Below are 15,352 nucleotides of genomic sequence, written 5' to 3'. Positions count from 1 at the left end.
CTGACTGCCTCACTGATCTGCTGTTCCCGTCCATCTCCTCCACAGGCCTCCCTATTCCCTGAGACACAACAATATTGAAATTAGGCCAATTAATAACCCTACAATGGCCTCTAAGTGTTCAATGAAGAGTCTCACGTCTCTCACTTCAAATCAGAAACTATAAATGATTAAGCTTAGTGAGGAAGGCATGTCGAAAGCCAAGATAGGCCAAAAGCTAGGCCTCTTGTGCCAGATAGTTAGCCAACTTTCGAATGCAAAGGAAAAGTTCTTGAAAGAAATCAAAAGGGCTACTCTAGTGAAAATAAGAATGATAAGAAAGCAAAACAGTCTTATTGCTGATATGGAGACAGTTTTAGCGGTCTGGATAGAAGATCAAAGCAGCCACAACATTCCCTTAAGCCAAAGCCTAATCCAGAGCACGGCCGTAACTCTCTTCAATTCTGTGGAGGCTGAGAGAGGTGAGGAGGCTGCAGAAGAAAAAAGTGTGAAGCCAGCAGAGGCTGGTTCATGAAGGTTAAGGAAAGAAGCCGTCTCCATAACCTAAAGTCTAAAAAAACAAGGTGAAGCAGCAAGTGCTGATGGAGAAGCTGTCAAGCGGCAAGTCATCTGGAAGCTCTAGCTCAGATAATTAACAAAGGTGGTTACATTAAACAACAGATTTTCAGTGTAGATGAAACCACTTTCTATTGGAAGAAGATATCTAGGACTTTCATAGCTAGTGAAGAGACGTCGATCCCTGGCTTCAAAGCCTCCAAGGACAGGCTGACTTTCTTGTTAGGAGCTAATGCAGCTGGTGACTTTAAGTTGAAGCCAATGCTCATTTACTATTCCAGAAATCCTAGGGCCGTTAAGAATTATGCTGTATCTACTTTGCCTGTGCCCTCTCTATAAATGGTACAATAAAGCCTGGATGACACACATCTGTTTACAACACGGTTTACTGAATATCTTAAGCCCACTGTTGAGACCTACTGCTCAGAAAAAAAGATTCCTTTCAAAATATGAATGCTCAGTGACATTGCACCTGGTCACCCAAGAACTCTGACAAAGATATACAACAAGATTAATGTTTTTATGCCTGCTAAACACAGAACATCCATTCTGCAGCCCATGGATCAAGGAATAATTTCAACTTTCAAGTCTCAGTCTTTAGGAAATACATTTTGTGAGGCTGTAGCTGCCACAGATGGTAACTCCTCTGATGGATCTGGGCAAAGTCAATTGAAAACCTTCTGGAAAGGATTCACCGTTCTAGACGCCGTTAAGAACATGTGTGATTCACGGGAAGAGGTCACAATATCAACATTAACAGTTGATTCCAACCCTCAGGGGTGACTTTGAGGGGTTCAAGGCTTCAGCGGAGGAAGTAACGGCAGATGTGGTGGGAACAGCAAGGGAATCAGAATTAGAAGTGGAGCCTGAAGATGTGACTGAATTGCTGCAATCTCATGACAAAACTTAACAATGAGGTATTGCTTCTTATGGATGAGCAAAGAAAGTTTCTTGTGGTGGAATCTACTCCTGGTGAAGACTGTTAAAATGACAACAAAGAATTTAGGATATTACATAAACTTAGCTGATAAAGCAGCAGCAGGTTTTGAGAAGACTGACTCCAATTCTGAAAGAAGTTCTCTGGTGGGTAAAATGCTTTCAAACAGCGTTTTACAGTATACGGAAATGGTTCATGAAAGGAAGAGTATATCGGTGCATCAAACCTCACCGTTGTCTTATTCTAAGAAATTGCCACGGCCCCCCTCCTGCCTTCAGCGACCACCGTGATCAGCGAGCAGCCGTCAACATGGAGGCAAGAGCCTCCCCACCAGCAGAAAGATTATGATTCACGGAAGACTCAGATGATGGTTAGCATTTTTTAGCAATAAAGTATTTTTAAATTAAGGTATGTACATTGTTTTTTTAGACATGATGCTACTGCACATTTAACAGACTACAGTAATAGTGTAAATATAATTTTTCTATGCACTGGGGAACCAAAAAATTCATGTGACTCGCATATATACTTTTTTGAGATATACGCTTTATCGCGGTGGTCTGGAACCAAACCCATGATATCTCCTAGGTCTGCCTGTAATTAAGAAGTATCTCACTCCTCTGAATGCCCAAAGATCTACAAAGTCTGTGGCTTCATGTATCTTTTATACACACTTAACAGGACACAGAATGGTTCTTTTCCTGTGGTCGCTGAATTATGGCTGAATTCTTCCAGCAAGGATGAGGGTGCCAAGGTCTCCACATTCTAAGCACAGCTGCCAGACGTACCCCCAACCCCTCCACCAGGCGCTATAAGAGAGGACTAGAAGAATCCCAGGGGGTCTTCAGTGGTACATGCTCAGCCTCTGTACAGCACCACAGCTTGTCCTTCCTCGCCCAGGGGAAGGGCAGGAATCACAGCCCACTCTAAGCCAAGTGAGGGGACTTCTCAGACGGTCTTCCACACTAGAAAACCAGTAGAAGGAAAGATAGGCACCCCATTACCCGGTGAACATCTGTTTATGCAGCAGAATTGTGCCTGTCTGGGCAGGACAGCGGAACCAGAGCAAGGTGGCAGGAGGAAGGAGAGCTCACATCCCTTCGTAGCCACTCATGCAGCAGGTATTTGCGAGAGACCACTATGTGCCCGGCCCCAGTCTAGGTGCTGAAGACCCAGCAGTGAGCAAAACGGACCCAAATCCTTTCCTTCTTGGAGTTTGTTCTAGTGGAGGGAGACAGATAATAAGAACAGTAAGTAAAGCATTTAAGATATTAAAGGTGACAGGGCTAGGGAGAAAATCAAGCAGGGAAAGAGACGGGAAGTGCCAGGGTGGGGAGACAAGACACGGTTTTGAGTAAGACAGACCAGGAAGACCTCAATTAGGAGGTGACATTTGAGTAAAGATCTGAAAAAGACTAGGGTCCAGTGCATGTGGCTCTGGCCATGGGACAAGCCCGAGCTTGGGGAGGAGAGGACCACTGAAACGGACAGGGATTGAGATTTCATGTTGGACTGGCATGTCTGATAGCCGAAGGTGGCCAGGAAGTTAAGGAATCTGTGATGTCAGTGAGGAGTAGAAAGGAAGAATTCAACACAGCATGGTAAGAATTGATTGGAGACCCAGTGATTTAATTTTCTTTTTTAAACCAATGATAATGCCTCATCTATCAGACTCTTTGATAAACCAGTAATTTTACACTGTGTATAACAAGGACTGGGAAACCTGGCCAAAGAGATCCGAAGTCAAATAGTTGTTCCTTTCTGGGACTTCAGTGTCTTCTCTACAAATGCAGATGCTACTTCGTGAAGTCATATGTGGTTTGAGAGATCTAGATTAAGCTATGTAACAAAGGGACAACTGAAAAGACTGCAAAGTGTCATGATTTTGGATAAGTAAAATATAAAAGCACATACCTAATAAGTATTCCATGCCTTGAGCTGACTGAATTACTTCTGTGCACACAGAACTACTACTGATTCCATTTAAGGTATCATTGGCCTTCTTAATGACCTACAAAGAAACGAAATCACATCACCTTATGTAATCAGGAAAAGGCATTGCAAATCAATTTACTATCAGTAGAAAACCCAACAGAAAGCCAGGAGGTGTGAAAACACCTGACTGACTGATGTATATAGAGGACTATGCTGAAACAAATCTGAGAATTTAACTTTGACAGTGAAGAACCAATCCTTCATTTTTTTTGGAAGAGGAAAAATAAGAGGTTCTTTAGCTTAAATATTATTTTAACTTGGGCAGAGATAATGATATCATTTTGTTATGTCTTAAACACAGTGACAGAAGAGGGCACGGTAGTTAAGCGAGCTGTGTCTACTATCATAGATGGGAAAGAAGCCTCGCCTAAGATGTGTGACTTTCCACACAGCTTCTCTTTGCGCAAGGCCATGGAGGCCGAGCTCTGCGAGGCTATCCAAATGAACCCAGAAGGCAAGATATGTACACAAGGGGCATTTCCGTATGTGTGAACACCACGAAAGGGACGGACTCACCTCTAGGGCACTCTCTAGGCACCGCTGCCATTCATATGCATATCTCTCATTCTCCTGTGAATTTTATAAAAAGAACTGGGTCAAGCCAGCAAGCCTGGAATCCTATTTGTTACTTCTGTCAATTCAGAGTACTGAAGACTTTCCTGTCTATGAAAATCACTCTAGTCCAAGCTCAGCTTACCTTTTGAACCCACTAGTGACAATTTTTAATTTCTCATAAATGTAACTTCCAAGCACACGACTTGTAAAGCTGAGGGAAATGTTTCTTCGTTGATTCCCTTTGTAGATATTGCCTCATTTGTTCCACTAACAGCAGAAGCTTCTTTAAAGGCACTCACCACGTAGGTGTCTAGTACAAGGGCCAATCTCGCGCCACGGCTTCCTGTGTGTGCGTGTGCGCGTGTGTGACAGGGAGGGGGAGGAGGAGCCCTACGAGTGTTGGCTGGAGGAGGAAGGCAGCATGGGACTAAGATGCTGTGAACAGGAACAGTGAGAGGACCCGGGACATCTGCCCTTTCTCCTCTCTTTTGATGCTTCACCATTCACTAAGATGATAAAGTCCACGTGCTCAAAAAGAACTCCGTGAAACACCTGCCTGCCTGTGAGGTCCCAGGAATAATTCCAGTTTTAGGGGTCACTGACTATTTTCAGTGATGCCACATCTGGGAGGTACTTTCACCTGGGGCTAACGTCACCGTTCTCTCACTGTAATTACGTATTTTTCGTCTGGTGCTTTGTGACGTTCGGCCCCTGGTTCCCCAAGTGAAAGCTGCAAGCGCCTTTGCTCAGGGCGCTCAGGGGCCCAGCCCCCTGTGGACGAGGAGCCCGCTCACCTCCACCTCTCCTGTCAGGTCTTTGTACTTGTCGCGGATGACGGGCAGGGCGGGCTTCTCGCTCAGTGTGTTGGAGCGGTCTCTGAAAGGCTGCTCCAGGGCCGGAGAAGGAGAAGAACGGCTTATTTCTTTATCACCAAGGCTCAGACTCCTCTTGTGCGATCCTGGGGGAAGTGGATGGCACAAAGGTTCTGATTAGTCAGCTTAGTCCACGCAGAGGCTCTTCCTTGCTAACACGAGCCTCTTCTCTTAGATGTTTGTGTCAGGAGGCGTTCACACCCCCACCCCCCATCCAGCCTGTCTGGCAAGCTACATGTTGAACGCTTTCATTTGTTCTCTCTTGCTTGAGTTCCTTGCCTTTAATTTTCTCCATTACGCTTCTCTGACCTATCATAATTCTTCCGTAATTCTAAGTGAGGAATCACTGGAGTCTGGAGGGCTAAAGGGTCTTTCTAAGTATCAGTGCATAAGAGGTGTGCTGCTTCTCCAGTCATCAGTTAGGGATTTTTTTTTTTTTTTTTTTTTTGCGGTATGCGGGCCTCTCACTGTTGTGGCCTCTCCCATTGCGGAGCACAGGCTCCGGACGCGCAGGCCTAGTGGCCATGGCTCACGGGCTTAGTTGCTCCGCGGCATGTGGGATCTTCCCGGACCAGGGCACGAACCCGTGTCTCCTGCATCGGCAGGCGGATTCTCAACCGCTGCGCCACCAGGGAAGCCCAGTTAGGGATTTTTACCGACCTCCTCCATCTCTCCCAATCTAACGGAAATCAACGAGCCCTTCTGTCAGGATGCGATTAAGGCAAAAGGGGCGAACTTAAATGCCTTCAGAAGACAGGCAAGCAAAGTAAATGACTGAAGAAGTTCAGCTGCAGATGGAAGTGGTGGGGACCGTGACACTGGGGAGAGCACGCCTCAGCTGTCAGAGGGGGATGTTGCTACTCAGCTCCAGCTGACGGCCAAGAGGTGCGAACGTAGGCCTAGTACCGCCAGATACTACAACTTTTCAGGAAAAGCTAGAGGGACTTCCCTGGTGGTCCAGTGCTTAAGACTCCACGCTCCCAGTGCAGGGGGCTCAGGTTCGATCCCTGGTCAGGGAACCAAGATCCCACGTGCTGCCACTAAGCCCGCGCGCACTCTAGGGCCTGCGCACGGCAACTAGAGAGCCACAGTGAAGACCCAGCGCAGTCAAAAATAAATTAATTCATTAAAAAAAATAAGCTTACAAAAGAAGAAAGAAAAGCTAGAAATCCAGGTTGTGAAGTGTCATGATTTCTATGTATCTGCAACTGCTTCACATATTAGAAAACCTTCCATGTGGGTCAATCAAAACAGGTCTGCAGGGTGGATCCAGATCCACAGCTACCACGTTGCAGCCTCGGGATGAAAAGATATAGTCCATAGCCAGCGAACAAGAGCAGAACTAACTTGCCCACGAGGGGATCAAATGATTTCTCTGTCTTTTAACACGGCACACCTCTACCCCAAATAAGCAAATGAACAACAGACTGGGTGCTATGCTGATTTTTAGCCCCAAAAGCAGTTATCTGAGGGATACTGGTTTAATTTCAGTTCAGTCTCAGGGAAACCTTCGTTTATAGCTATCTGTCATAGACTCTGATTTTAAACACTGGAAAATCTATTTCCTGCTATCCCAGGGACCAACTTCTTATTCTAAGAAAGAACATCTAACACTGCAGTGTAAGAAAGCATGACGTAAAATCTATGTTGGAAGTCACTCACCTTGAACGGAAAGGTCAAAGGTTGCCAGCTCACTTTTGATCATTTCTTCACTGGATTTCATTTTGCCTTGTGAATTGGCCACTAGAAAGTCAAATTTGCTGATTTTGGGCTTTTCACTTTGAAACTCTCCAAAGTCATCTGTACATTCTTTGGGGGTGTCGTGAGAAGTGCTGCTGGAGGCTGGGCTTGGGCACATGGCCTCTTGGCTCCGTTCAGCTGCAGGCACGTCCTGTCTGGTGAAATCCCTGTAGTCCCCACTTTTATATTCCTTTTGCTCGCTGGCCTGGGGGATCACATCTTTAAAATTGGCAAAAGCCGGAAAGGTCGTCTCTGGAAGAGCATCCTCGCTTGTGAAGGTTGTGACTTTGGAGAGAGATGTCATGGTGAGGTTTTCAGTACTGCCAAAAGAAGTCTCTTTCTTTTGAAGAGCTGAGGCAGCTGAGGAGGCCCCACTTCCTGCTGAGAGGACAAATGGAGAGAGTTTTCTGCCCTGAGAGGCATCATCCCTGTCTGACCAGTCATAGCTTGTAAGTGTGCTCACTGCAAAATTGCTACTGTAGGTTCCAAAAGCAGCACATTTTAAGTCCTCTATATCTGAAAGGGAAATAAGACCCCACAATTAGAGGCAAGCTCACCATTTAGGCAAAATGCCTTAAGCTCTGCAGAAGCAAAACGTCTAGCACTTCTGATTCGTTTTATGCGATGTTGGAGTTAACTAAATTTAGAGCTTGTACTAAAATTAAAGAAGCTGGGCTGTAAAATCTGATCTTGAAAAACCCACATTAGCCTTGAGTTGGCATTTATATTCAGTAACAAAGAGCCATCTTCTTTGGGTAGTACAATTCCTAAAAAAAGATAGGAGGTGCATCCACCGATGTATGTACAGTTTGATATAAGAATAGGGTCATTTAATAAAATGTCCGTTCACTTATGAACTTTAAAATGTATTTACAATATTCCCTGCCTAAAACAAGTCTCTTTCGTTTTGACTTTGTTGGAAAACGTCCCTTTATAACATGGTCATATGAAATGTACATGACAAACTAATTAAAAACTGACAATATCCCGAAACTAAAGTAAAAATAATGTTATTTAACTTTTAATCAGTTATTAGGAGTTTCTGTCTAGGCAAGGCCAAATATGAGATTTTAATTAAGCAGTTACTTACCTAGTTGTTATTTTGGTCAATATGGACGTCATATTGCTGTGATGGAGTATGAGGAAAGAAAAATCAGTCTAAACTACTTTAATCCCTAAAAAAAATAGAATCAAAGGTCTGGGTCCTCTTGGGCTCCTGTTTCTCCTTCAACTATGTGTAACCCCCTCATTTAAAAAACAAAAAAACAAGGAAAAGAAAAGAAATGCTGGGGCAGAAGACTCATTTTACACGCTTAATATATCTTTAAATAATTTAAGAGGTGGTATAAAACATTAGAAAGAATGTAGGTTTTTGATTCAGACAGACCTGGGTTCAACTCCCAGCTCTGCCACCTACCACTTGTGTGACATTAGGCAAGCTATGTAACATCTCTTAACCTCGGTTTGCTTATCTGTAAAAAGAGAAGACCATGCACTTGGAAGGGCTGTGTTATGACATTAATGGTAACATGTGTAAAGGGCCCAGCCCAGTGCCTGGTGAGCAACACAGCAATTACTATACAGCATAGTTGCCACCAGCCTCTATGTGATATTTAGTTGCCTGCCTTAGGGCCTAAAATAGAATTGTTTCAAAGAAAAAAACGAAAAGTCAACCCATCACTTTAGTGGTCTTAGTAGGGAAAATTTCTTGCTCATTTTCATAAAGCAAAACCAGCTGAGGCTGAGTAACACTGGTGTGGAGAAGCAACTTCCCAGCAGTGCTGTCCATTCAGTCTGGCTGAGAGGTGTTTGGTCTCATTTTGGTCATTGTATACCAGGTAAGAAGGCCAAATGCAAGACTCCCTCTCTGACAACCACAAACATGGATTAAAGGAAAATGCTCAAAAGTTCTGTGACCCAGATTTTCATAACTCAGTCAACAGATAAAACAACACTGGGCTTCTTCCTCTCTCTTACACAGCAACGTTGCATAGTTTATGAGAAGGAAGGGATTCCTGACATTGCTCCTCTAACAGTGCACCCCAAACAGCGCTCTCTCAACCCTATTAGGAAAAGGGCACTAACTTAATAATAAAAATGGAAAACCCGAGATTTACAGAAAGGCCAACCAGTGAAAAGCAGATAACTGCCACAGAACAGCAGTATATTTTAAAGTTCCGTAGTGCAAATGGTACCCTTCAAATTTAGCTTATTAAACAGGAGGGAAAAAAAGATTCAGGTGAAAAATGTACAGTTTAGAATGAATGAAACAAGACTTTAGGTAGAACCCCCTCTTAGTCTCTGGCTGTAGTGTTTATTTTCCCCACTATTTAAAGGGATCAGAAGGTGCCCTGACTCAAATGAAGTGAAATTCAATCAGGAGGCAGATGCAGTTAAACACAAGATGAGTGAGTCTTCAAGGGGTACATTCAGAAGAATGTGTCAGAACATGAATTTGTTATTATTACATCCTACCAGAAAGCTCTCTGAAGAAGCTGCATTGTGAACTACTCCCAGAATCTCATCTACTAAAAAGGGTAGCAATTTTCCTAGAGACCAAAGATAAATTTAATAAAAAGTTAAGCTCTTGTTCAAACATTACAACTAAATTGCTATGGTAATAAAAAAAGAACCTTTTGTGCAATTATGCAGCAAGAAAAAACAAGTTTTCTTTTTTTTTTCTAAACCAGAAATGACTGTAATATAATCAGGCAAAAGGCATTATAAGCAATAAGGGAATACCTTAGTTGAAGACCTTTTAAGTGTTTTTTATAACACTACAGGTCTTCAAGAAATGTTACTTTTATTAAGAATGATAAACACAACATTTTGCCTTTTGGAACAACTCACAGAAATGACCAAATGAAAGACTAAAAAAAGAAATATTTTATATTTTAAAAGATAATGAAGAGTAATGATACCAGATATATGAAAGTCAAGCCTCAAGGCTGATTTTTAAAAATTTTAACTTTTGCTTATTTACTAGCTGTATAGTGTAAAAAATCAATTTACTAAAGTGCAATTTATTTGAACACATAAGGAAGTACTGCTACTACATAAGGAACATGAGAACACTGTATTCCTAAACCTTAGCATTTATAAGCAATATAAAAATACAGTTGTATTTCCTAGCATGGTGAATATTAGTTAACTGTTTTTTTTTTTTTTTTAAAGTAAACCTTTTTTTTAGAAAAACATGGTAAATCAGCTCACTGAGGGTAGATTAAACCAAGAAAATTCCTTATTTCCCATGTTAACAGTTCTGTGTTTTTCTAAGCAGTCAAATGATATGTATTATTGTACGATGGTCTTAAAAATAGTAAAGATTCTATAAGAGCCACAACATGAGTGATGGAAAAAATAATACGGAATAACCCACATTTTATTTTGCAATCACTGAAATTACTGTAGGTGGGTTTTCAATTTGATAGCTGAATTCTGAAAATTGCAAGAGAAAAAGGAAAAGAAAACAGAATGAATGCAATAAAAGGAACAGAGAATCACTGCTGTATTCCTGATTCTACTGGAAAACTCTTAGGCTGTGCTAGGTTGAACTGCAATTGCACACAGATAATGCGCCAAATTGTGTGCTTTACTATATGTATTTCTTTGCAACCAGGAATGTCCTGTTACTAAGGCCAAAGGAAGAAACTATACAATCTGCTTTCTGTAATTAAATTAAGACATGGATTTCTTGCTTACACTGGCAAGTAACCCTCTCAGACTCTTCCATAACCTCTATTCTGCATGGATGTTGTACATGCAAACAAGGTATTTCTTGGAACAAAGAATGTGAGCTGCTGCTACAGGACACAGAAGGCCATACCGATTCCCATGGATCTTTTCTAAAGCCGTAAGCATATGTGCCCAGGTGATTATGAGTTACTGGCTTTTGACAAAGGGGTTTAGAATAAGAAAAGAGATACATGTGCAAATTCCACTGTTCCCTAGTGTTTTATATAGCAATTAAATTGTTCATTGGCCTAAGGAATAAACAGCTTTTAATTTCCAATACTGATTTAATCCAAACTCCATTTTACCAAAGCAAATCATGAAATGTTTATACACTTAAACTTCTTTCCATTCCTGGCCTTATTCTACCTTCTGAAGCCAGTCATATTTACATTCTCTATTAACTACAGAACCTGGCCCGACTGTGTCCTCTCAGTATCAAACACCCTGACAGGTGTTGTTGAAGAAAACAGGAATGAAAGTGATCATAGCCTCCCATTCTTCATGTGTACTTACTCATATAAATCTATAGTTTAAATGTTGTCAGGCTATCAGTAAGCACCTGCAGGTTTCTGGGTCAGTGCAATAAAGAAAAGTGGCAATCCTGTGGATATTTTCAGTCCAGAGGAGGCTGGAAGGCCACAGAATGGTGCCAAGACATACAGTGGGACATGGTCATCATTAAAAATCCCACAGAAAAAAATCAAATGAGCACAGAAGATGGCAATTACAACCAGGGCCTTGTGACCATGCAAGGGAGAGGGGAGCACCCAGAAGACCATACTATGCATATGATCCTATGTAGCTAAAGGACCAACATTTTCCAAAACAACCTAGGAAAAGCATTCAACTGATGGAAAAACAAAGCTGGAAGCAGCTCTTTAAATATTAAATTGGTTTGATTCTTTGAGTTATTTTAGGATTTAGCCCAGCTTCTTTGATATTGCCAGAATCCCCTTCATGTTCATTAGCTACTTTTAAAAATCAGCAGGGATTTTAATGTGAAAAATAGAGTGATCATAAAATACAAATACATTTGTATAATTTCTCAGGCACTGATGTGTGAAGTCAGGCACTAACCACATCTTACTTTACTTGGCACTGGGGTAAACAAAATGGTGGTTTTTGATTTGTTGGAACTTATAGAATACAGCCTTCAAGTCTTTACTGAAAGTTTACATTGTTACATGTATTATCAAAACTTCCTCCCTAAAAAGTAATATTACTCTGGAAACATTAATTGCTCAATTTGTGAATGTGATTATGTTTTATGCACAGGTATATTCATTTTCTGGAGCCTGCTTAAATGCAGAAAAGAGTTAAAATAAAGCAGTCCCTGATGGACCAATATAGCACTAAATAATTCCACTGACAGAGGAATTCCTTAGCCAAAGCCATAACGAGACTGGCACCAGAACATTCTAAAAGAAGGGCAACTGATATTATCACTAGATGGAGGCTACACCAAAATCTCTTTCTTCCAAATTAGTTAATACACATAATTAAAACATAGTATGATTATACAAGGTTTCGCAAACCAAGTATTATTCACTTTCTAAAGAATTATGCTCTGGAAAACACGATATTTTGAATGGCAGACCCAGGTTTTCTTAGTGTTAATCTAAATCCCAATATGCAACTTTTCTTTTTTCTCAAATGGCATAGTTCAGATACTGTAAGTAATCTCTCAAGAATTCTATTCAAAATCCTCACCTTCAATGGTTTAATTTCCTTTCCGACTCAAACTTTTAAAAAGAACAAAGAACCAAAGCATCAAAATATAAGGAAAAAAATTTAAACCATGGAAACAACTCCCTTTTCCCAAGGTTTTTCACTATTATTATACTCTAAAATGGAATAAAAAAATTCTAAATTTGGCCTACTCTTGCAGCTAACTTTTGTGGGTCTTTCTAAAATTGTTTTCTTAAAAATGAAATGAGTTAAGAACTTGCTTTACGGACTAAGTTAAAAAAGACCAAGGGTGGCTTCATACTACATTCTGAAGTTGGAAAGATAACATGCTCTACAATTAGAGGACAGAGTGCCCAACTTCAAACTCAAATCAAATTCAGTCCTGGAGACTCCCTGGTATTAACAATGAACACTTTTCATTACAGAGATTATCAATCTAAATTCAGTTTACATTTACTCTGCTCAGAAGTTCATCTCAATACCATTCGATAATTTATTTTAAATTAAATTTATATATACCTAGTTATTAATAGATATGGTCCTTTCCCCAACACTAAACTCTTAGGTCTTCCCCTTCTCTTCACAGTATAATTCCTAGTGGAGACAGGCTCTGTGATGTTTACTAAGCAATAAAATCTTCACTAGAAGTAAGGAATAAAATTTCTCTCTATTATGCAAACTTATCTTTTAAAACGTTTTAACTTATATTTTAATCCAGTGCCATGTTAAAAATTTAAATCATTGGAATTATAAGGGGAAAAGGCTAAAATGTACCAATACTTTCTTAGGAGAAAGGTGTTTGAAGAAACAAAATAAACAAAAGGGAAAAAGCCCTCTAACCACAGGAGGGTTTAAACTTGATACTGACCTGGTATTTCTTTGGTTTAACCCTGGAAAAGTACAAATTACACACATCCCCACACTTTCAAAATGTGTGAAAGAATTATTTATTAACGTTAAGACTTACAGATCACAAAAGAGAGTGGTACAGAAGAGCTGGGAAAAAAGTCATCAGAATAAGCATGCAGATCGGTATTTGCAGAGGAATATACCAAAGCAAGTTTGAAAAGGCACATTCACACAGAAAATGTCTAAATTGAAAAAAAGACATCAGAAAAGCAGCCAAAAAAATAATAATAAAGCGCTGATTAAAATACAAAGATTTTCAAGGTCAAAGAAGAGCTACTTTACAGGTAGGTAGGTAGGCAGGTAGCTACAGAAGCCTTGCTAACCCTTTGAGAGTGTCACAAATGAGGGGCAGCTCTCGCTGCCAACAAAACCAGATGATCTTAATGACTGCACATCAAGATGCTTTAGTGCTGAGAGACTCAATTCAGAGGGGGGACAAAAGCAGCCTAGTTGAAATTATATGCAGCAAGGGCTCAAAGGGTTAAATGTAATAATACGCAGAGAAATCAGGCAATGTTATTAGTGTTATCTACCTTCCATACAAAGAATTATAGCAAGAGTTAAAAGAGACAGTATCCCCTTCAGAGTCAAGTTAGGGTTTCTAAATAGGATTAAGGTCCAGAGATGATAATCTACCACGTTTTATTCTCTCTTCATCAGCCCACTTCTTATTTCTCCAACAAAAAGTACCCTTAACCCTCAAACTAAGAGAGCAAGAGATACTGTGCGTCAACATGAGGATAAAGAAAAACCAAGTTGCACTGGAGAAGTCCCTGCCATTTACCCTCTCCAATACATTCATGCAGCAGTTTTGCTCAAGAACGATATAGCTCATTGGTCAGACATCAACCCCTTTTAACAACCACTCTAAAGGGATACTGCTCCTTTCGAACAGGAGGTTTACAGATCAAAAGGAGGGAACAATCCTCTTTTAAGAATATCCTCAAACTGAAGAAACTTGGCTTGAACGTTACAGGTTCCAAGCTGGGAACGTTCCAAACATACATAAAACGACATGAGCACAGAAGATTATTTTAACAGGTCAATCAGAACAAGCTCAGCCACGAAACCAATCTCCCCTCCCCAAATGGAAAAAAAAAAAAGAAAAGACACCCTCCCAAACGCAGATTAGACTCGTCTCACAAAGAAATCTAGTTTGGCACTGTGAAAGAATATAGATTCACTTTCAGAAAAATAGCTTCTAATTAACAACTTCAGAGTCCAAAAGGCTAGTATACATGTTATGAGATTTTAAAATAAAAAGCCAATATTATTGTTCAGAAAATGGAACACTTTGCAACCAACTGCTATAGCTCAAGCAGCTCATACAAAAAAGAAACAAAATCACTCTAGCAAACAAACAGTGGCAAAAAAAAAAAAAAAAAAAAGGAAAACATTTGAAGAAGGGTACATTAAAAAAAGAAGTAGACAGTCAGGGGCACAAGGAGCCCTGCAGACAGCCCACTGCACTTGGCAAGTAGCCTGTGGAACACGTCACTCCTCTGATACCTTGCTCCCAATTCAGGAGACCTCTAACATCTCAACAGCCAAAGGATGGATGCAATTTTGTTTTCTGACTTACCAAACTGATATATGCAAAAGTCGCCATACTTTACTATTTCTTCCTGAATCTGTAAACTTGGGAGTGTCTTATGTGTTCCTCTGTAGTTAAACGACAACGAACCCTTCGTACGCATAATGCATTTTCTGGAATAATACAGTAATGCTGAGATAATTCTCATTATTAAAGGCCACAAAATAGGTTTATGTTTCTATATACATATCAAAGAACAAAACAAAATAAAAACTAGGACACTTGGGAATCTAGTTTTTCTGACAGGAAGTTGGACTAGAGAATCAACTGCTACATGGTAAATCCATATGGAATTTAAAGAGGGCTCTCTTCTAAGATGTTTTCAAACATTTTACAAGAAAGTCAGTAGTTACCCTACCTACCGTCTACAGTTGTGTTACAATTTACTACTTCCAGTAATAGCGTTAACACTGAAAACCGTACCTCAATTCCACTAACAACTCCTGCCCTCCTCCTTGCCAGACCCTGGCACACAGGGCATCCAGATACAAGCTCTTGCCCTCTTCTTCTCTTGCAGGGATGAGGCAAAACTGCAGGATAACTGGCTAGACATTTTTCCTTTCTTGGCCTAACAAGATTCGGTTTCTATAAACCAAACAGAATACTCTATTGGCAGCTGCCAGATATGCCCAAGAGAAGACAAAAGGAGAAGGAAGCACTGACTTCACTCACAGAAATGGAGGAACATTACTGACACTGCAAAAGTCTTTATAAAATTTCTGGCAATGTGTGGCTCATTCAGCAGTGGATTTTGATGTGTCTCAGACACCAAGT

The 15,352-nt window shown here is 40.7% G+C and overlaps 1 protein-coding gene across 21 annotated transcripts in view; it reads right to left on the bottom strand.

The window, feature by feature from the left end:
• SYNRG (synergin gamma) overlaps nt 1–15,352 on the bottom strand; it is a 101,324-nt gene that overhangs the window by 28,676 nt on the left and 57,296 nt on the right. For 15 of the 21 annotated variants that reach the window (XR_010838081.1, XR_010838074.1, XR_010838075.1 and 12 more), the window contains 4 exons: nt 6,574–7,167; nt 4,834–4,997; nt 4,001–4,054; nt 3,404–3,500 (listed from right to left, as the gene is read on the bottom strand). Coding sequence is in view for 4 of the 21 variants with exons in the window: in XM_059048600.2 (XP_058904583.1) it covers nt 3,404–3,500; nt 4,001–4,054; nt 4,834–4,997; nt 6,574–7,167 (909 nt within the window). In the remaining 17 variants the exon portion in view is untranslated. The remainder of the gene's footprint in view (nt 1–3,403; nt 3,501–4,000; nt 4,055–4,833; nt 4,998–6,573; nt 7,168–15,352) is intronic. The other 6 variants (XR_010838082.1, XR_010838083.1, XR_010838088.1 and 3 more) reach the window with 1 other exon arrangement.

Source organism: Kogia breviceps, chromosome 19 (genome assembly GCF_026419965.1).
Source record: "Kogia breviceps isolate mKogBre1 chromosome 19, mKogBre1 haplotype 1, whole genome shotgun sequence".
NCBI lineage: Eukaryota > Metazoa > Chordata > Mammalia > Artiodactyla > Physeteridae > Kogia > Kogia breviceps.
The sequence above is the reverse complement of the archived record's forward strand: the minus strand, read 5'-3'. Positions and strand labels throughout refer to the sequence as shown.